At 57.9% G+C, this 22,091-nt stretch overlaps 2 protein-coding genes across 2 annotated transcripts in view; both read left to right on the top strand.

Moving 5' to 3' along the window:
• The window catches only part of LOC117641029 (neuropeptide Y receptor type 4-like), a gene marked incomplete at its 3' end in the record, with an annotated part of 63,762 nt that extends 60,303 nt beyond the window's left edge, over nt 1-3,459 (top strand). Inside the window, exons 7-9 of the mRNA XM_034378123.1 lie at nt 2,589-2,738; nt 3,013-3,147; nt 3,333-3,459. Of these exons, the coding sequence (XP_034234014.1) occupies nt 2,589-2,738; nt 3,013-3,147; nt 3,333-3,459 (412 nt within the window). The remainder of the gene's footprint in view (nt 1-2,588; nt 2,739-3,012; nt 3,148-3,332) is intronic.
• A 471-nt stretch (nt 3,460-3,930) lies between these two features.
• LOC117641030 (major royal jelly protein 5-like) lies at nt 3,931-5,885 on the top strand. The gene has a single exon (XM_034378124.1). It carries the CDS (start codon nt 3,931-3,933, stop codon nt 4,438-4,440), a length of 510 nt encoding a protein of 169 aa, XP_034234015.1. The 3' UTR covers nt 4,441-5,885.
• The last annotated feature ends 16,206 nt before the right edge of the window (nt 5,886-22,091 follow it).

The raw sequence follows: 22,091 nt of genomic DNA on the forward strand, positions 1-22,091 counted from the left end.
GAGCGTGTCTGCTTTGGGATATATAAGAGTGACGTGAAAACGCTCCACGGTCTCCTCTCATCCGCTTTACCCTTCGCTGTGCCCTTGTCAAATTTTCGTTTTTCGCAGACGTTGAATCTTAAACCCTACTTTCGAGAAGTAAGAACAAGACAGCTAAAAAAGTGTAAGCTAGCTTACCTCTGGTTTTCCCGCCTTGGCCGTGTGTGGCAGTGTAAGGGTGTCTGTCGGGCCGCGGCGGGGCTCGCAGGCGGAGGGGACGGTTATAGTCGCAGTTTCGTAACGTCTGCTTATTGTCCGCGCGACACGCTGTGACGTACAAAGGAAAGTGTATGCGGGGCGGCGGCGGGGAGCCGCGTGGGTGGAAAGTGCGGGGAAACGTGTATACATCTGGAAAGGTTAAAAAATAAACTTTTAATCCGTCCAAACAATCTGATTCGTGGGCGTGTGGCCGTGGCCACTGGGCGCTGCGACCCCCGACCGGGGGGGGGGGGGGGTCGGCGGCGCGGACGGCGGTTTTGAGTGTCGTGCGGAGCAGTCGTTTGCAAACAAATACACTTACCCCCGGGACAGGGGTCGGAGGCCGGGCGACGGGCGTGCGGCGTGCGGGTGGCGCCCGTGAAGCACAGCAGCCAAGCCACCCCGCGCTCGCCGTGCCTCCCCAAACGCGGTGGAGCTTACATAAGTTTGGGTCACATCCACCGCGCTCGGCCTCGGCCCGGCGGCAGCGAGCGCGGCGAGCGCGCCACTCGGAGCCGAGTGGACGGCGAGGCCTTGTCGGCCTTGCCGGCTGCCCCGGCAGCCCCGGCGTCGCCGCGGGCACCGAGCCCGCCTCGTACGTGCCGGCGCCGCCATCACCATGTGGTGGGCGACGTACCCTGCAACCCGACCGACGGGGTGTAAGTCGCGCTATCCGCTGAGTAAAGATCCTGGTCCGTCACCCGTTACACACCAAATATCGATGGACGTTTTGTTCGTGTTACGTTATAATTTGCACATGCGTAACTCACGCACAAAATGTGCACAAGGATCAAGTGTGTACCTGTCTCCTCACGTTGGGGACGCCGCAACAAATGGGGAAGACGAGAGATTTTGCTTGTGCGGCTGTTTTTTTTTCCTCCGGACTCCGAGCGGCGTTTCTCGTCGTGAAATGCTGATGCTCGTAAGAATGAACCAGTTGAATGGTGCCGTCGTGGGTCCCGTGAGGCGGCCGGCAGGGCGCGCGTGGACCGCAGCGCGCCGCCGGGGCGGAGGCCGGGGCGGAGGGTGGGTTGTAAAGCTGGCCACCCCGCCCCGCCTCACGGCACTCCCCCGCCGCCGCCCCGGCTCGTCCTTTGACGGCAATTCGGCAACAAACGGCCGTGGCGCCACAGCGCGCCGCAGGCCAAGCCGCAGGCTGTCGGGGGCGTCGCGACGCCGCTTTTCACGCCGCGGGTGTTAAAGCGGTAAGGGCGTCTCGCGACGCGCGCCGCCACTGTGCTGGCCGAGGTCGCAGGGCGGGCTCGGAGGGCTGCCGTCCGCCTGCCGCCTTTCTGCCTGGCGCCGTAATTCGGAAGCGCGATGACGCGGAGGCCTGCCCTGCCGTGCCCTTCCGAGCCCTTCCGAGCCCTTGCCCTGCTCTGCCGGCGCGGCTCGCCCCCTTAGAGGCGCGCCGTGAAAGAAAGTAGCAAGCAAGCCTCCCTAAGAATAAGACCCGCCTTCCGTCTCCGTGCCGCCCCCGGCCGTGCCGCCCCCGGCCGCCCCCTCGCAGCGCCCATCTCCGCGCCGCCTGGAGGGGCGAGGCACGCCACGCCACGGGCCTCTGCCCTGCCGCGCCCTTCCGTCGACATACGCTTGAATTTGCAGAATGTGATATATAGGGAGCAGCAGACGGCTTTCACTGCCTCGCTCCGCCCTCACCTCACCCCGCCCCCGCCTCGGCCCGCACACCTCACCCCCCGCCCCAGCCTCGCCGTGCCGCGACCGTCTCCTCGCATTGTGCATTTCGCCGACGTCCGTCCACGCCACACCGCCCCGCCCCGCCCCACCCGGCCCAAGATTGGAAAAGAGGGAGCTGCTGCACACTAATTTATTGCCGGCGCAACGGGTGTGCAGTACGTGGAGGGACGGCGGGGCGCCAAGTCGCAAGGCCCGAGCGGGCCGCGGCCGGCGGGGCCGGCGGGGCAGTGCGACATTGCAGCCTAAGTGATTGCACGCCGTCAATCATGTCCTGGCCGGCACCCCATCCGTCTCCCCGCTCCCTGACCTGAAATGACTTCCGCAGGACTCACCCCGCCGCCAGTGGGGCCGGCAGTGCACCGCGGTGAAGACGCCAGGCGGTAATTGAAGCTGCTGCTCGCGCACCCGTTTCCAGGATGTCTCGCGAAGCGGTCTTCAGGCATGCGGCTGGCAGTGGCGGGTCCAGAGGTGGCCTAAAGGGGGGGTACAGTTTGCCCACTTACCGGAACAATGTGTTGCTACTTGCTCTACCTTTCAGGCGGCTGTGTAAGGGCTCAAGGAAAGGCCCTAGCCGCTCCTTTCTGGATCCGCCCCTGGCGGCATGCGCGGCCACACGCCTTACCTCTCACGGCGCTTTTTGTCCCATCCCGCAGGCGGTCGGTGCCGATGCGCAACTCGCTGTACGTGGCGCCGCACGCGGGCACCGCCGAGCTGGACCTGCCCAAGGAGGAGCGCACCCAGAAGTACCTCGTGAGCATGACGTCGGCCTTCTTCGTGCTGGTCGCCCCCCTCAACATTCTGCGGTGAGCACGTGACGCCGCTCCACGCATGCACAGCGCAGCGCAGCACAGCGCCCAAAAGCAGTTCGGTGTACAGTTCAGGGGCGAACCGAAGTATTTTAAAAAGGAGGGAAGGCTAAGCCATGCCGTGTTTAGATGGAATGTGTTGCCATTTGCCTGCCCTTTTAGGCACTTCTCCAGTGCCAAAGAGGAGGGACTCGGCACCCGCTACCCTCCCTTCGCGCACGCCTGATTCGATTCGTTTGCCGCGTTTCATTTGGATGTGTTTACATTGCAGGGTTATTAAGTCGGAGCTGAACGAGACGTACGAGAACACGGCGCACTTCGACATGGCCTACTCGGTGCTCGTGTGGATCTCCTTCCTGCCCACGTGCACCATGCCGCTCTTCGTCGCCGCCTGGGTGCTGAGTCGGTGAGTAGGTCTGGGCGACGACAAGCGCGGCGGCCATACCCCGCGTCGCAAGGCTTTGCCCGCACGGCGTATCCGCCGGGCGGCGATACCCCGCGCGGCGGAGCGGTGGCTGCGAAGGGCTCAAGTGTTGCCGCGGCGGAGTTGGCATTTCTTGACGCGGCCGCTCTTCCGTTGTCTGCCCGCAGGTCGGAGAAGGAGCGCGTCCGGGGCTACTTCCGGTTCAGCAACCGCCGCCACACGCGCGGGGGCGTGCGCGCCGCGCAGTGCTCGCTGCCGACGTCGGGGGGCTCGGCGACGGACGGCGACGGCTACTGCACCATCGCGCTGTCCACGCCCGGGCCCTCGCCACCGCACGGCGCCGCCCTGGCCCAGCGCACCGCCAGCGTCGCCACGGCGTCCACCGTCCTGACCACGCTGTCGCCGCCGACGTCGCCGCGCCCGACACCGAAGCCGTCGCCGCGCCAGCCCCGCGGCAGCGTGGTGACGGCCCCGGTCGTGGAGCCGCCAGCGCCGCAGCCGCTGAGCGAGACGAACCTCAAGAAGCACGACATGCACCGCGTCCCGTCGTACCGACTGCAGCGCGTGCCGCTCATGGACCCCGGCTCGCCGTCCACGCTCTCGTCCACGTCGTCCTCGCGGAACACCAACTCGTCGTCGTCGTACGGCCCCATCCACAACCCGTTCCTGCCGCCGCCGGGCGCCACCGTGCCGATGGCCTCCGCCGACGCGTCCACCACGTGCGACTCGACGCCCACCTCGCCGCCCGATGCCGCGCTGTCCAGGATGCCGTCGGCGCACCGGCGCGGCAGCAGCCGCCGCCGCAAGCCCGGCGACGCGGCGCCGCAGCGGACGCTCCCCGCCGTGCCGGGGCCGTCCAGGATGGACGCCAAGATGGAGGCCAGCCGCGCGGAGCGGCTGGAGGGGCTGCGGGCGGACAGAATGGACGTCCTGGAGCGCCTGGAGCGGCTGGACGGCAGAGGGGACCGGCTGGACGGCAGGGGGGACCGGCTGGACAGCATGGGGCCGCTGGGGCGGGTGGCGTCGGATAGAATTGACGCCCTGGAGCGGATAGAGCGTCTAGACGGCAGGGGCGACAGGCTGGACAGCATGGGGCCGCTGGGACCGCTGGGGCCGCTGGGGCCGCTGGGGCGGTCGGGCCCGGACAGAGCGCAGTCCATGGGGGCGCCCCAGAGCTTCCACCAGGCCGTGCACCAAGGCCTGCACAAGCCGCCGCAGCCGCCGCGCTACTTCACGTTCGACCACGTGGACCACTCGCACTACTACAGGCCGTAGCCGCGACAGCCGCGAACGCGTGGAGCGTCAACTCCGATGCAGCCGCCACTGGTAAAACGAAGGCGTAACATTTATCGTGAAGCGTCCAGCCCCTACGCCCTTATTCAGGCGTACAAGAGCTCATGCGCTTCTTTCTGTATAAATGCATAGTGCGAATTGCCTTGAATCTTGGTTGTATGCTTCAAGAAGGTCGTATGTCTTAAAGCGTAGTTGCAAGCGCGCAACTACACTTAAGTTTTATCAGTGGCGTCTTGGAGTCTTTTTTTTTCGTGCCTGTTGGCAATGGGCCACAACGGAATCTCGGAAAGACTAAATTCGAGCGTGCCAACTTTGAGATGTTCGGCTTGATCTGGCCGCTGTGCATATTTGTGATGTATTTTTCAAGTGGATGCCGAGTGTGGAGTGCAACACGTGGGTAGCGGGTGGATGCCCCAAGGGTTGCCGATGCGGACTGCAAGGATTGCGGCCTAGAATCTGCCTGCGGGAGAGGCGAAGTTATGAATTCCGCCTATTTGCAGGGTTAATGTGCAGCTTTTTGACTCTTACAGAGGCAAAGTGTCGCGTTTTGTCTACCTTTCAGCGGCTGTTTTGCTGCCCATAAGGCCTTTTCCCCTGCTAAATCCGCCCTCGGAGCACTGCAGTGGAGCTACGCGGAAAGGCTCAACATCGGCGCTCTGCTATGCCATGGCTATGCCCGCCTGACTGTCGCGTGTTAAACTTTGCGCCCGGTACTTATCTGTAGTGAACGATGATGAAATGGCAGGCCGCCATCGCTGCTGGGCAGCGGTTCTGGACAAAGACCATATCTTGTAGGTTTGTGTTTTATATGGTGTATGTGAGTGAAGGATAAATATCACTAGGAATTGATACATTATTTATTAATATTCGTAAGAAAATTTATATTTAAAACTCAGTATTATTAATATTACACCGTATTAGCTGAATTTCAGCTTCGCCAAACAGAATCTCATTACTTGTCAATATTTTTTGTTATTTCTATCGTCGTTCTTCCTAGCCAGTGTAGCTGTACGTTTTATAAATTTGGTAAATTTTTCTTAGCCTCAGTCAGTAACGGGTCAAATGTGACGTGATAGTTCGTCTTTTATTTGTACGTAATAGATGTGTGTACCTCGCAATGTTTCGCATTTTGTTTCGTAGAGCTCTTTACGGGCTTTCCCATATGTGGTATCTGCCAGTACTTTCTGGTGAGTTGTTTATTGTTTCAAGTGCAGGTAGGCGATGCTGTTTCCATGCGTATGCTGCTCCCATGAATCTGTGAAAGTCCTAGTTTTTGTGTTACAACTTTCAAACCCGGGAGACTCGAGCTGCCTAACTTGAAGCCTGTTTCTATGTCGGCCCCAGCTGGGACTCTGAGCCCGTCCCCGCTGGGCTAGGATCGGATTGTGTGCTGTATGCGTGCAATAAACAGTTTCTGTCGAACGCCAGCAAGAGTTTATTTCCTTTCACGACGCGCGTACTGAGTAGGCGACCCAACACACTGCCTCAAGTCGTTACTTCAGCTCTCCCCCAGAGGCAGTCAACCCAACGTGCCGCTACCCGCGTCCTGCGCCGCAGAGGTAGGCCACCCAACGCACTCCTGCCCCTCCTCGTGCGCCTGCCAAGGTAGGCCACCCAACGCACGTCTCTCGACACTTGCACTGCTGGAGGCGGCCAAACCAGACCACTGGACACTGAACGAGTCATCCGGACGCTGCGCTGGGTCTCGATTGGCACCAATCCATTTTACTCCAACAGCTTTAACATCGTCGTGGTACTGAATTTGGGCCGCTTGATTTTGAACCGCCGCTCGCTGAACGGTACCCGGGCTCAGCGTTCATTCAACCTAAATTCAAACCGGAGGGCTTGCAGCCGGTCATTACCGACCCGTCTGCTGCTACTGCTGCAGCGGCGGCGGCTGCTGCCCAAGGGAACCTCGGGGAACCGCGTAAAGTCATATAATATCCCAGGGACGCCTCAGGAAGGCCTGCGGTGCAAAACGTGTAATCAGACGGCCTTCGCCATGAGCGCCGTGCTGCAGCGCCGTGCAGCAGCGCCATGAAGTACCGAGTCGCACACGGTGAAGACCGCACTGCCATCGGGACCAACGCTTTTTTCAAAAGGGGACGCGCTAGTTTTGTGTCTTCTAAGTTCATCTTTCCCTTGGAGTCTTTTCCGAAAGCACAGACGCGTCCTTGGACGGCGTGCTTATGTCAGGCCGCCCTGTCTCGGCGCGGGGGCGGCGCGGGGGCGGCGCGGGGGCGGCGCGGTGCACAGCGTCGAGGCGGCGGCGTCACGCCGTATAGCGTCGGTGGTTTTGTATCTCTGCCGGCATTTTGGAGCGTAACGACACGCACTGCGAGACAGCCAGACTGGCGCCTCGACCTCTCCGTCGCTCCCGTTGGCGGCCTGGGCAGAGCCGGGCAGAGCCGGGGAAGGGGCAGCCGGCAGGCCGGCGGGGGGCCGCGCCGCCGCGCCCCGAGACCGTGCAGCCAGCAATGCCCGCGCGGAGATATACTGTACGAGCGAGTGCCTCGGTACGAGCAGCGCACCGCGTGGCTCGACCTGGACCGAGGCCTGGACCCCCTCGTGTCACGCCTTGTTAGTGCTCGCCCGGTACCCGCGGCAAAATGATCAAAGCTCGCGCCGAATTTGCTTTAATTTGCGTCGCGGCCGGATCACACTAGACGGCGTCCTCTTTTCGCCGGCAGGAAGCAGCACGCCGGGACAAGGCCTCTGCGGCAGGACTTCCCGCGTAAACACACACGCAGACAGGGTGTCGTAACCTGGCTGCACTTTGTCACACACGTTGTTGTTGTCCGTAATGTATGCTGACCCATATACCACACGGGCTCGGCCTCACACGCGCACGCACACGCGCATACATCCGGCCATCGGGCCGGGCGGCAGGCCGGTGACTATGGACCAGGTTTTCCCCCGGGTTTGCGCGGTGGCACCGCGATAGTGCAACCGACCCTTCGGTCTTCGGCACCGAGATTGTGGACGAGCTTCCACGCTCATTTCAATGCCTCAGTCTTTTTCAAACAAGATTTAAAAGTACATAGTCACCGTATCACTAAGTTGGCCTGGTGCAGCCCTGAAGGAAAAGGCAAATGTGAAAGGAGAACGAAAGGAGGTAAGTCCAAAGGAGATAAGTCCAAGGGGGTAAGTCCAAAGAAGGTTAGTCCAAAAGAGGTAAGTCCGAGGTAAGTCGGTTTAATCTCGGCGAACTCACATTAATTAAAATGAAAATTCGAACCAGAATCACCAGTTTTCGCGTTCAAATGCGGCAACCTTTAAATCAATATTCCAGCGCCAAAATTTGTGGGGGGAAGATATTGACGGATAACATGCACTGCACATGGATAGAAAGCATTCACCAAAAAGAAACTTCAGTGATTGATTTTTTTTCCTCTCCCTTGTCTCATTGTTCCCCGGGGCGGGTTGCGGCGCGTTGTATCACTGCGACGCGCTGCTTCGCGGCTCGCCTCATCCCAGATGTGATCTGTCATGTTTCTTCAGTGGGCCACATCGGTGCAGTGCAGCAGGAATAACGCCTCTTTTTTATCGCCAAACCACGCACTGCGCACTGACGAGGCGAAAACGAAAGTTGTGAAGAAGATTCGATCAGTTTGGCGGGCCTGCCAGGGTTCTGGACCCGAAAGGCACTTTTACTTCGGTCCGCGCTGCTATAGTGGGTGTGTCGTGTGTGTGTGCGCGCGCGCGCGCGTGTGTGTGTGTGTGTGTGTGTGAGCGCGTGAGTGTGTGAGCGCGCATCCTTCGAATGACTCGAAAGGGATTCAAAACGGAGATAGGTGCGTCGAGAGGGAAAGCTTGATGTCGATAAGGTTTCGCAGTTTTCTCGGAGGCGGTGACTGCGTGCTAGAGTGCATCAAGGCGCCTTCGTCGTAAAAGCAAAATCTCAGTACAAAATTCGCAATTAAAGCGCGAGGCTAAAGTTTTTGCAGGTGTGAACGGTTGCATTAGTAGAGCAGCGACAAGTCGCTAGCGCCGTGCAGATGATAAATGCGCGGCCACCGATGGGACTTGAACCCGTGCCAACGGGCGGGGCGCTCAGCTACCTGCACCGTAACCAGCTGAGCCACCGATCGGCAGCGCCAGTCCGGCGGGTTCCGCCGAACCAAATAAACACAAAGGTCGAGCGACGTCGCGAGGTGCACATCACGGATCGAACGGTTTTCCCTTTGGTGTTTTAACGACAGCGCTGGCCGGCCGGCCTGGCCCAAGTCCTGGCCGCGCTGCTCCGCGCGGTGTGACCGCCAAGCACCGCGCTGCTCCGCCGAGGGTCCAGGTGTGTCCAGGTGCGGCTCTTGCAAACCAGGTTGGCCAGGTGTTGGCATTCGCGAATGGGCCGTAAAGTAAATATATGGCCGATTCCGAGCGAACTTTCGCATGACGAATATAATAAAAACAAACGGATTCGGAGTGAATGAGTTCGGACGCCGAGTGTGGCCCGGCCGCCTCGGGTGGGTCCGGAACTCGGTCCGGGACGGTGGTGAAGCATGCGTGAGTCGCTCCATTATAGTTAAACGCGGGGAATCTATTTCCACTCTGTCCTAAAAAAATTAATACAATCGACTGAAATTATTAGTCAGGAGGTGTAACTAAGGAAGACGTTTTACCCGAAAGACCATTCACCTTTCATCGCGACCACTGCTTGTATCCAATAGGCTATAAAAAAATCAATAACCATTTTGTTCGTTCCGATACGATCATCGTATTTTTTCGGCGGGTCCTTTTTGGGTGGGCATGGGCACGGTGCCACCGCTCTCACTTTCCACCGAAAAAAGGGACGGCATCTTCGTCTTTTCTCCGGGGACGATGACGAAAACGAAAACTTAGTGTCGATCATTTGGATGGGTAACTGGGCCATCGGTCCTGGCCAGTGGACCGCGTCGCCGCGTCGCGTCCCCCGGCTTTGCCATGGCATTGCCGAGGCCGCGCGTGCAGCCCTTTGGCGAGTCGCGGCTCGTTTCTTGACATCTCGCAAAAAAACAATTTTCAAGTTCTGAACCTCTTTTAGAATCACCACAAGAGAGAACGGAAATGGCAACATAAACTGGGCCAATAGGACCCCGGCAAGGTGAAACACAGTGGTGCCGCCCAGCGCGGTGGGTCAGTCAATGCCGTGCCGCGGCCACGCTTTCCGGCACTATTAAATACGCGGGCGGTCCACCACCACGCGAGCCGCGCCGCGCAGGGAACAAAAATTGTGAGAAAACTTAACAGCGTCATAAAGGTGTTAAGCGGGTGGCACAAATCGATCGAATTTCGATGAAATGCGAGACACTAATTTTTGAGATCGTGTGATACCTCCGGGTCTGGTCGTACGAGGTGAACACGTTTGCTGCCGGCAAGGCGCCGCGCTTCCCGTCACTTTCCTCGGCTTTTGTACCCTTTGTCGCACTCCTCCTGCTTCGGGGCCTTCTCCTCCGCCTCCGGAACTCCTTTGGAACCGGGAGGCGGAGGCTCGAGCTTTCGCGGCGGACGGTGCAGACCGAAACCGCATGCAGCTTGCGCACGGACATGCGTGCGATTCGAGCCTGTGTGCTGCACACACACACACACACGTTGACGGACTGACTGACTGAACCGATTAGGCAGGAATTTCGGCAATAAATGGGTCTGGGGTATGGGGGGGGGGAGGCGGCTTTTGCCGTGTACGTTTACTCAAGTACGTAGCGAGGTACGTGCAGACTGGACGGGCACGTATCAAGACCGGTGCGTGTGTGCGTGTGTGTGCGTGCGTCTTAAAGACAGCGTAATTTGGGAGTGCAACGCCTTTTAGAATGCTTTCTCTGGCGTGTTCCGGATACGCTACATAGTGGGTCACCCAATCCGTTCGCGAGGCGCGTAAAAGACAAAAGGCGTTTATTATTGATGTCCGAGTGGCTTTTTAAAAGGCCCCAAGTGGGCCATTTCCTGAGGAAAGCCATCGACCCGTGAAGGACCGTCCTACCGTCCTTCATATCCATCACCAGCAGAGAAAGGACTGGCGCGCCATGGCGTCGGCCGGCGTCCTTGGGAGGGGCCCGGCCGGCCGGAGCGGGCGAAGCAGCAGCCGGCTGTAGGTCCTGTAGGTGGGCCTCATCCTGTTAATGATGGCTCAATCAACAACAGGGACATGATCCGATAAAGTCGAGCCTACTCCTCCAGCCGGCCGGGCCGTGGCCGTGGCCCATGCGACCAAGGGCCCGCCGGTACTGCTTCAGTTGCACGGGGAAGTGGGCCACAGCCCCACACTGGGGCCCACATTGGGGCCCACTCGCTTTCTTCCCGAATTCGTGTTCCATCATCTCGCTGCAGGCGCCACCGGCTCCGCCACCGACTCCGCGACCGCCGCGTCGTACTGCCGTCACTCCGAGCGGCGGCGCCCGAGCGGCATCGTGCCGTCCAAAGAAGCCACAAAAATATTGCTCCGCAACCGTGACTCTACCAAGTTTCGAGCCCACTGGCTCCTAATCGATCTTGCATCCTTCACCTTGGGTTACCAGCACCTAGTCAACAGTTTACTACTCTCAGCGCACACTATCTACAACTCAGTAAACTTCAATAAAAATGTATTGGTAAGTTTCTTGGCCAATACCATAGCTATATGTTTCGAATGCCAAAATTTGGTCTTCTGGGCTCCAGGGGATGTGAAAATTCGACCTTCTGGTCTATGGGAATGCCAGAATTTGACACAGCAGGCCATTGGAGCGTCAATGTCCCAGGGCAATCTGACAATTTCAGCCTTCAAAATGGAGCACCACTGGAGTGGCAAGGAGTATCGATGAAAAGTGTAGATTCCTTGCACGAAAGGTGGTCACGAATGGTGCCTCTTTGAGGACGGCGCAGCTCGAGCGTGCCCATATAGTGCCCTCTGAGCAAGCCCGGCACACTATGCGCGCGATGGAACGACGTGCGAATAGTGCCCGGCAAGTGGGCCGCAGACTCGTTATTTGCAGTCCGAAAAGAGTGACGCCGGACAAAAAAGTACCATATGGCGCCGGAGCCCCGGCCACGTGGCCAGAGCCAAGGCCCGAGCGGCACGCGGACGGACTTAGCTCGTGCGTTATGATCCAAACAAGGTGAACAAAGATGGCGCAAGCGCGCAAGCCGTCTTGCTGCGCTTTCCCTGCGCACGCTCGCCCTCCACGCCCGCGGCCCGGCCGCCCGGCTCCATCGAGTCCCTTTTAAAGGAATCAAAGTGAAGAATGGTGATGCATTCCTTTGTCGCGGCGCCGAGGGTTGCCGACAAAAAGGCGTCCGAAGCCCGGGAGGCCGGCGAGGGCCGCGGCTGTGGCTCTGCCGACGTCGTCCTCTGCGCCGTGCTCGTCCTCACCGTGCTGGGCCCCCTCGCCGGGGCCTCGGCTCCAAGGGTAGGCCACGCTGCACTTCATTTGATTCACTTCTACTTCAAATTTACCTGATATTGTTTTGAAAATAATATTCATCACTTTGGTAAGAGAGACACTCAGGAGAATTTGGAGTACGGAAAGACGCAAGAAAGTACAGAACGTCCTTACTTGCTTCCTAGATCCAGAAAAATGCTCTGCAGTCCTCAAGTACCACGGAGTTTCCGTCCGACTCGATAATGTCAGAGCTCGAGTCCTCTTTGAGAAAGTCCCTACTCGTGCCACGGTGTGTGTGAGTGTGTGTGTGTGTGTGTGTGTGTCCACCCGATTCGCGTCCCACCCGATCATTTGTGGTCCAGCCATCAATAGCAATAGGCGCCGCGAGGGTATGCAACGCCGCCAGACACGCACGCTTGGAGTAGCCTACCCGGCAGGGGCTCCGCCTCAGGCTCCGCCTCGGGCTCCGCTCCGCTCCCTTTCCCCTTCCCGCTGGTCCCCGAGGAAGGCGTGCATCCGGCGGCACAGCATCGCGATGACGTACCGGGCGGACATGTTTCCGGGGCCGATGTCGCCAACAATCACGCCGCATTGTTGTGCAACGCCGACGCTTTCTCGCACACGCATTGTTTGCGTTGCGACGTTACGTTGGAGGGGGGACGGGGACCGACGGCGACCGACGGGGACCTTCGTGACGGCGCGGCCAGCAGACTGATTCCGAGAGGCGTTTGCGTCGCTCCGTCTCTCCCGCACGCTCTGGGCGTCCCGTGTGGGTGCGAGAGAGAATCTCGGCATCAGTCTGCAGACGGCGAGCCGCGAAGCACCGCACCGCGAAGCGCCCGAAGGACTTCCAAACCCTTGGCGGCGTCCGCGTCGCGCCGCCGTGGCCCCAATAGGCGGCCACCGTGGCCCGGCAGGCAGGCCGGGCAGGCAGGCCCAGGCCCACGGGCAGCACCGCGACACACTGGCACGGCTGGGAGGCTGGGAGTGCCTTCCGCCATTGGGGCTGCTCGCCTTTCGCACTTCACGCGGCGTGTGTGCCTCTGCGCCTCTCTGATTGGTGTTGGATCCAGCTTCGGCCTGAGGGAACCGCAAAGTAGCTCGTTTTGCCCACTACCAGTGGCAGTGTGGCTCTCTTCCTACCCCTCACGCGGCTACCTAGGGGCCAAGAAGGGTCAATCGTCCTTTTGCCTCCCGCCCTCCTCCACTGGATCCGTCTCTGTCTCTGGAAGCTCGCGCTCTGCCGGAGCGACGCTGGTTTTTGCGCGCTTTGTTGATATATATGTTGACATGGCCGCTCCTGTGAAAATTCTCACGTTAGGTACCTCATCCTCGTTTCCCTGTCGGCACGCCGGCAATTTCTATTGCTGGTCATTCCTTCTGCAAACGTGTGGGCTCCTGCTTTTTTGTGCCTGTTTACCTTTGTAAACTGCTCGCTAATCATAAAAAGGGGAACATGACAAAACACGAGGCATTCCGCACTGGCCTTCCCTCGTTGCGACGTCGAAGGCTTCGACGACGGACGGATACAATTTTTTTTCTTTCGCCGCCAAGAACGCGCGCGGCCCTCCGCGGCGCTGCCCGACGGCCACCTGCCCGCATCGGGCCATTTTACGGCAACTATTTCGCACTCGTGTCTATTTCCCGGGAAAAAGGGGGAAGGGACAAAGCCTTCTGCCGGCGGACCTTCCACTCCATTCCGCATAGTGTCACCGTTGTTACGCCAGTGCATCCTTCATAACCATAATAATAGTCATCGCTTTGTTACTGACGGCCCGGCCTGTGGCCCCGCTTGTTTCACAGTGAAAGGAAGATTACTGGAAATGGCGTTCCGCGTTCCATTACGCCATGCCGCCACAAACACGCTTTTATTTTGCGTTTTGTACCCCCGCGTGCTGAAATACGGAAAAAAGAAACGAATCGAGGAGCCTTTGGCTCATACAGTAAAACTGGGAATTTACTTGGCATTCCGATGAACGTGGCTGTGGCGCAGTGTACCGCAGCCATCTTGGTGTAGTTTCTCCATCGTGGCTGAACCACAGTTCTCTCACCTTGATTGACAGCGTCGACGACGTTAGGGGCAGCGCATGTGTGTGCGCGTCCGTGTGTGTGTGTGCGTGTCCGTGCGTGAGTGTGGACGCGTCAGTTCTGATTTCTACTTGCAATTGATGGAGGCGCAGTCTCAGTGCGACAGGCCACACACTTGTCCAAAGAATTTACTTTTCGACTTTTTAATCCTTGTCCCTTGCTCTAGTGTGCGTTGGTGTAGGTGTTCCTAGGCAACTTCTTACGAACTGTGGAGCCAACACGCAGTCCACTGTGCTCCTCCCAAGCTCCTCCTCATCGTCTTATTTTTCCGCATGAGTAATTGGTGTTTCGGAAAAAGACCAGCGCACTGCTCGCTTTTCGTCAGCGCAGCAGGCCTTTCTTCCTCTTTTTTTTCTCCCCCTCCGGCCATCAAGGACCTCATCGTGGTGGCTGCTTCACTCGGATGCTGCCACGATGAAGCGAAAGTCTTCAATCAAAGTCGCTTGACAGTTCGGTAGCGCGGCAGTGTCAACACACGGCGCGGCGTCGTCGTCTGGGCGTGTCGTGGCGTGCCGCGCCGCACCGTGCGCCCTTTCCCCTCGCTCGATAATTTGTCCGGCGGACGGCGCGGGTTCGATCCCCGGCGTCGCCGCGCCTTTTGTGCGCGTATGGACGGGGAAACGCCATGAATGGAAATGAGTTTTGGGACACGTTAACTCTCGGCCCGTATTGAAATTCCAATGGGGCGCGTTAGTAATTGTTGCACTTTGTGAATACAAGGAATTTGCATATTTGGATCATTGTTTGGCCGTTTCAAGGCTGGCCGACTCCCAGATATCTTCAAGGCTTGCTTCAAGGTGCCGGCGCGCTACGCCATTGTCGGCGCCCAACACAGCGCCCTAATGATGTTACACCGTTAAACTGCCGCAACTTTGGTACCCTGCCAAAAAGATAAATAAAACAAAATACGCAAGCAGTGCGTTTAGAACCCCTCGCTTTTCCCTGGCTGGGCGCGCTCCGTTTCGAACGATTATTTTCGAGCCGTGACACGAAGCCAAAGCGAGGCAAAGGCGCCGCGACATTTTCTTCCAGAGTGGATTTCGCTGCTCATTGAAATGGAAAACAGCGCGCCATAAAGTCGTCTTGTTTAGGGAGATAAAAGGCAGTCGGTCAAGCGATTATGATCGGGCCGCCAATCGGCCGGTATCGCACTCTCACTCGCACGCACTGCCAAATGCGGCAGCGCGCTCGCGGCGGCAAGAAAGTGCCGTCAATTTAATTACACAAATCACATTAATAAAAAAAACCTGCTGTGCTAAGCGAGGCCGGAAAAGGCAAGGGAGGCCGCGCCGGAATACGATAACATATGTTAAACACTGCCGCCGACGCCGCTGCTGAAAAAGGAACAGAAAATAGTTATACATTAAAAGGGGCTACTAGACTTTCCGGTTTTTCGCGGGCGATCTGTCTTGTCCCGCCGTGTATGCTCACACCCGCTTTCTGCTTCATCAGCTAATATGACTAATAACGTGTTTGGTTGGTCGGCTCCGCTACCAGGAAGGCATTCGCGTGAAAATAATTTAAGGGGACGCGGCGTGCAGCGGCACTGCGCTGCAGAGGCACTGCCGGGCACTGCAGAGCGAGAAATAAATGAGCCAGACTTATTGCAGCCGAGGCGAAAATACTGCTGGACGGAGGGAAAGTCGCTGTCAGCCATTATTTTTTTTCTTTCTGCTTAAAGTTGCACGAAAAAAATTCCGCCGGTAGCTGCGCGAAGTGATACGGCGTATATGGTGATTGGCCGGCCTGCGGCGGGACTCGAACCCGCGGCGTCGGGTCGGGAGCGCAGGTCCTTGCGGTGTCGGCCACCGAAAGAAGACTGTCCTGTGCAACGCGACTACGCTCCTCGTTGATTGTTTTGCGAGAAGTATTGCCGGGGTGCCGCGGCGGTCCGTTACAACTTCATCAAGCTCTGAAATCACGCAGGGGCTCCGTGCGTGAGTGTGGGCCGGGGAAGGAGGGAGGGGGCTGGAGGAGCTCAAGAGCGGAATGTTTTCTCGAGCTCCTCGCCAATATTTTTAAGCTCATTCCCCTCTAAAAAATACTTCCAAAAAATGCGAGGTATTTAATGGAACGGTTTCGGGGCTCCTTCCTGCGTTGAGGTCTCCGTCGCTGCGGCGCTGGCTGGCCCTTGGACTGGCCGGGCTGCGTTCTGCGTGCATTCCCCGACCGTTCTGGTGTTTGAACCGCGCGGCTGGCTGTCGGACTCGTTTTAAATCCCTGCTCATCTCGCGCGGGCTAATTTTTACCCTTCCAGTAATTATCCTATCGAGCGGCATCGCACCGAGCGGCACCGCACCGCACTGGTCCAAGGCAGCCCGCAAAGACGTGTTATTATTTTCATGGCAATTAACGTTCGGTATTCATCCGGACAGTCACACTGGCTCAAGGATTAGTGCGGCCTTGCTGCGCCTCGCTTCGCCTTGCTTCGCATCCGGCCGACTGCACCGGGCCGCATGCCCCGCCGCAGCCACGCCGGCCACGCCCATCGCCCGGCAGACGTCATGGGTTCAAATCCCGAGCGTGCGGCTAAACACTTGTCCCGCCATGCGATACTAACAAGGTCCGCGCGGTCTTCCCGCTGAAAGGCAGAGGAGCACACTGATAATGCACATCGCGGAGGTTTGGAATACCGTTACAACCTTCACTTAAAACGAAGCGAAGAGCTCTGAAAAAAAAAGGAGCGTGTACAACCCGCGGGGGCATGAAACTTTCACAGTAAATCAATTTAACCGTAAACAAATGGGCGCTGTGTCGCACTTGGGAGGGAAAAAATAAGATCGTGACAAAAGCAAGAAATCCGTGGGACTCGTTTTCCTGCATAATTGAAACGGCCGTCCCCACGGCGGGCCTCGATTCGTCGCTCGGCTGCTCGATTCCCTCCCTGGCACCGCGGGGCGCGCCGGGGCACTGCGGGGCACCGCGGGGCGCCCAATCCGCTTGGAAATGAAGCCATTGTCAAGGTGGCAGGGCGCCCGCAGGAACTACTCGGAGATTCGGCGCCGTTTAAATGGTGGCGGCTACTGCACTGCTGGCGGCCGGCTACCCGTTTGGGGAAACACGCGGCGGCCCGAGGCGGGGCGGGGCGGGGCCCACCGGGTCTGGCCCGCCGCGCCACGCCGCGCCACGCCGCGGCATGCCACCGCACAGCGCGAGCTGCTCGTGACTCCCATAATGCAATTACCACGCGTTACATTCAAACAATCATGCTCCAATTCCGCTCACGTCAATTAATGGATTTATTGGTGGCGTGGCGTCGGACAGCCTTGCTTTAATCTGGGCACGCACGCCTGGCCCCAACAGTGATACCATGATACTGCAAGGCACGCCCAAAAACTTGGCGTTTCAAAGCTTTGATCACTTAAAGCACCGCCATGCGGCGCATGAGACAAAATCTAAGCGAGTGTTGAAGGCAGGATCTAAAGAGAACGCGGATATACCGAGTCGCAGCCAAAACTGTTGAGTCAGCTGAAGCACTCAGAAATATTTACCTTGTCTATAGGACTTTATTCTTTTTCTGAGAAAAGACCCGAATTCGCTTCTATCGCGGCTCTTATGAAATAAAAGTGACGTGTCCTGGTCGCCTGGGGCACGCGGACCCCGTACTTTGCGGACACGCAACACGAGTTAAACGTATCTTCGCGGCATGGGCCGATTTCACCCGAAGCAGCAGACGACGTGCAAAGAGTGAATTAAGCAGCCGCCGAAATACTTTCGCCCTGCGAATAACGCGGCCTCCTGCAAGAACAAGGAGAGCTGCTGCAGTAGCGAAAGTGGATGCTGTCTTTAACTAAAATGATGCGGGTCCTGGCGCGCCGACCGGCCGGATAATATCAACAGAAAGCTACACTGTCGAGGAGGGAAGAATCAATAAAAAGATAAAAAGTGTCCGCGTTGAAACCTGGAGCGGACTTCATTTTACTGTGTCAGTGGACAAATAAGGGTCCGGTACACGGGTCGCCCCATAACTCAAATTTCTCATAAAGAAAGGAAAAAAGTCTTAAACGCGCCGCAAGCGACGCTCCTCGGAGTGTAGTCCGAGTCTCCCTCGGGGTGCCATAATTTTTACTTTTTACGTTTGACTCTGTCCATGCGGGGCGGCGGGGTCTTTGGCCTCTGCTGCGGGGGCCTCTGAAACGGTAGCCGAGATTTCAGAAAGCCTTGGGCTTGCCGCGGCTCGCCGGCGGCGTCATCGCGCGGCGTCGCGGCTTCCCGATCGCCCCTTTTTTGTTTGCTCTGAGGCGGGCACTCTCACTTGTTCGAATCGTGGGGATCCAGATACGCCGAGCAAACACCTCTCCAATCGCCGGACGAGATCAACACGTTTCCTTACGGCCATGACTCCATATTTAAGCGATCATCTTTATGGCTCACTTAACCCGGCTGTCGTATAATAATGATAATAATTGATAAAATAAAAAAGTGACTCTCTGGCATTATACGGCAGTTGTACTCGCAAGTGAATCGTCCTGCTGTGGGTGGCACGCCCTCATTTGCTAACCCGTGCGAACACAACCGCAGTGCCGAGCGTGGAGCCGAGCGGCCGGCACAACCAGAAAGGCTGGCGGTCTTTATTGGTCACTCCTCGACGCGTTGAAAAGAGCGACGCCGTGCAAAATGTGTCCCGCGCTTAATTGGTACGTCTGGTCTCTCACCGCCGCCGCGCCCCGCCGCGCCCCGCCGCGCCCCGGACGCCGTATAAGGCCGGATGGTCTGGCGGCCTCACGGTAGGTCTGTGGCTCATCTCTCCTCACGCGTCAACGCGTCACACGTCGCTCTCCGACTCTCGATCTCTCGGTCCGTGATGATCTCGATGCGCGTGCCGCCGCGCCGCCGCGCCGCCAAACGTGGACAACGACGACGGCGGCGTCGTAAGCCGTAGCTTACGGCCCTGCGCGGACAATGGATTTTCGGGCCGGTCGCCTCGGTGCAAGGACCCCGCCGCGGTATCGACGTTGGAACATCTTTGCGGAGTCCAAACATTGTTTCCAAAAGGCGCCCCGAATTTACATGCTTCTGGGACAATTATCTGGCGGACCTTTTGCCGCCGGTTGGACGGCGTTCGACGGGCCGGGCGGCTGGGCCAGGCCGGGCTGCGCGCATAAAATTGGGACTCGACTAAATTAGAGGCCGCCCTCTTAGCGTTTCCTCGGCGCGGAAGGCCGAAGGACGGGGAAATTCTCGAGAACCGTCGGGAACTGCGCGCCGGAATGGCTGTAACTGGCCGCGCTGGCGACGATAACTACATGGTTCTGTCCGCGGCCTCGCCAGCCGCGCCAGCCTCGCCCTCTGCAACTTCACAATGCCGTTCGGGTTTTACTGTGGCACATGCCGCAACCAATTTGGGCACAGTCCGTCTGCCTTGCCGTGTCTGTGTGTCTGTGAGCGCACCTCTGTGAGTGTGTGTGTGTGGCTGCGAGAGAGATAGAAACTGGCTGTGTGATTGCAGGGCCAAACCCAACGGATATTTCACTCGAGATTCGTTTTTCGATCGCCCCTTATACCGTCTAGTGATTGCAGCCTGATGTCGAACGGCGCCGATCGTTCTTTTGTTTCTCCACTGCTAAAAAAAGAGATTATTTTAATTATTGTCTTTTAGCTTGCGCGGACATAATGCTATAATATGATCGTCGAACGGTGCATCTGCGAAGGGTCCTTCCTTATTTTCGCTGGCGGTGCCAGAAACTTGATTCTGTGCGGGCATGCCGGGGCACGCAGGAAGGGAATTGTGTTTCGTACTAATGGGTCGACGTGTGGACCAGTGAGGACCACACCGGCCTAACGGGACGATAGTGGCGCCATCCCGCGGCCCGAGGCGCCTCGCTGAGGGGAGCGGTTCACACACACTTACAAAGGCCACTCACACGGACAGCGGGTCACAATAAAGGAGGGGACCCAATTTCCTGGACGTGTGTGTGTGTGTGTGTGTGTCACACGATTCAGTTTCGGAGGAGTGGGACAAGCGCGTCACCTGCTTCAGCCAGACCTCCAGGAAGGGTGGTCGCAGCCAAGTATGTTGGGACTTCATTGAATGCGGTGGGTCAGCAGACACACATACACGCGCGCTCACACACACACACGCTCCACGTGAGAGTTGTTGGGTTTCCGGTGCTTCGGGGAATCGCAAACCGCTGCAGGTCGCCTCGCGTGGAGTAGCTCGTCCGACTGTGCCACAGCGAAGCAGCCGTGGGTTCAAATCTCTGCGAGGGGGAAACGACTTTTTATTTTTCTGTCCGTTTGAGTTCCGGTTGACCGAGCTTTTCGGACCGATGTTGAGAGGAAGTGTTGTTGATTTTTTTTTCGCTCAGAACCGTATGAGCCAGCACCAATCGCTTCTCACCGGATTCTGTTCGCTCTGAATCCACAACACAAGGACCGTAACGTGCACTTTTCCAAGATGTTTTCCGAGCCCTTTCCTCGAATGTTTGCTCTTCCCTTTTTTTGTGGCCGCGTCGTTGCTGCACAGAATGCCTAAAAGTAGTGTTGCCGCGGGCCGGCGGATGAACAATGCCAGATAAATCGCCGTAATGATTATGTTTGTATAGTTTTTGCCGGCACGCCCCGCCACTAGAAGGCACGCCCTGGCACGCGTGATGTCGTAGCTTCGTGGCCGGCTGCGCGGCGACGCGGCGCCAGTTGCGTGATTTTGCCGGGATGCGTGAGTGCAGAGCACTTTCACTAGCCGGCCCAATATTTCCCAAAGTGGGCATCATTTGCCCTTCCCCCGGTGCAACCCACGCGTGCGGCATATACCCACGTGGGGTATTATCGGGAAATCCGGGTCAGGACGGAGAAGAAGCGGGCCCGGCCCAAGCCCCGGCCCAAGCCCCGGCCCAAGCCGTAGGGCACTGCTGTCGCACTTAGGCCCGCACGAAGAAGCGGGCGCGTGGGGGCGAAAGCGCCTTTCAAAACGGTCGTCAAAATTTTATATGCAGTGATCTAGACCGTGTGGACGAACGATGATCCGTGAGGCATGGCGCGGTAGTCCGTCCAAAATGTTGCGCCCCTTTTAGAACGAAAAGAACCTCGAAAGTTCCTACCCACATCAGCAGACTCATGCCTGACAGCAACCGGAACAGCCCAGAAAATTCGCTATTGGTGCTAGTAAATTTACTTGGTTCAAGAAACTGCTTTTCGGGGTGTATGTGATATTCTCATTTCAAGTCGGTATGCTAAGTTTGCGACAGTGTGCCAGAGCTTTCATGACGTGGTGCCCGGCGTGCGGTGCCTTGCCACTCACTCACTGTAGGGGCGGAACGCGCCACGGCCGCAATGACGCGGAAAAGCTTGCCCTTTTGAAGAGACACGGCGCAGGCCTTTGGCCGCCTTTGGCGCGGCCCCGGCCACGATTTGGACCAACACAATGAGCTGTAAGTGCCCGCTGTTTAGAATACTACTCTTGTTCGCCATGATCGGCGCGCGCGCGCTTTCATGTGCCGGAAACAGACGAGCCGTGGCCGCTGCCGCTTGATTAGTGCCTGCAGGACAAAAGAAAGGCGAAAAAAAAATGACAGACGCACGGCGGTTCGTATGAGAAAGTGAGAGGCAACGCAACGCGCAGCGGCGCAGCGTGCTGCACCCACCGCGTGTACCAGTTCCACATTTCCACGTGAATGGCACAGTGACACTTTTTGGATGTGGTTTGTGGCACATCTCCCCAAAACTGGGATTGCCGTGGTATTATTGCGTGTGAACTGCAGCTTTAAGACAACTTCATAACCAAGTGTCCAAAAGGGGGAAAAAAGTCGAAACCTTTTTCTTTTTTTTTCGTTTCATTTTGTCGGTGTTAATCATATTTTGAGATATTTTAGGAACTGTAGAAAATGCCACGCTATAAACCCATATGATGCACGAGAAACGTGTATGCTTTGTCGTTTACTCGCTTGATATGCGTGCTTGGCCCGCGCCGGAACTTTTTCCACTGCACTTCGTAGCCTCGTATGATTGCGCCCCGGCCACAACGAGGCGCGCCCGGTTCGGCAGACGGACTTATGCAAAGCGGATCGCAGTGTGTCCGGCCGTGCGTTGCCAGTGGCGTGTCGCGTGCGCCGAGGCGTGCGTCGCCGTGACGACTGCCCCACTGTTCGCACGCCGCTTCCCCGAACAAAGGTGCGGCCGTCCTTGGACAAAACGTTCATGTCGAAACGAGTCGCGCCGTTCTGGGTCACGTGTCGCGAAAGGAAGTCCGTCGCATTGAGCAACAATAAGGGG

This window comes from Thrips palmi, unplaced genomic scaffold (genome assembly GCF_012932325.1).
Source record: "Thrips palmi isolate BJ-2018 unplaced genomic scaffold, TpBJ-2018v1 HiC_scaffold_15, whole genome shotgun sequence".
NCBI lineage: Eukaryota > Metazoa > Arthropoda > Insecta > Thysanoptera > Thripidae > Thrips > Thrips palmi.

What these genes read in the sequence shown, in the direction of transcription:
- LOC117641030 (XM_034378124.1), top strand. Translation starts at nt 3,931, where the DNA reads ATGCCGTCGGCGCACCGGCGCGGCAGCAGCCGCCGCCGCAAGCCCGGC.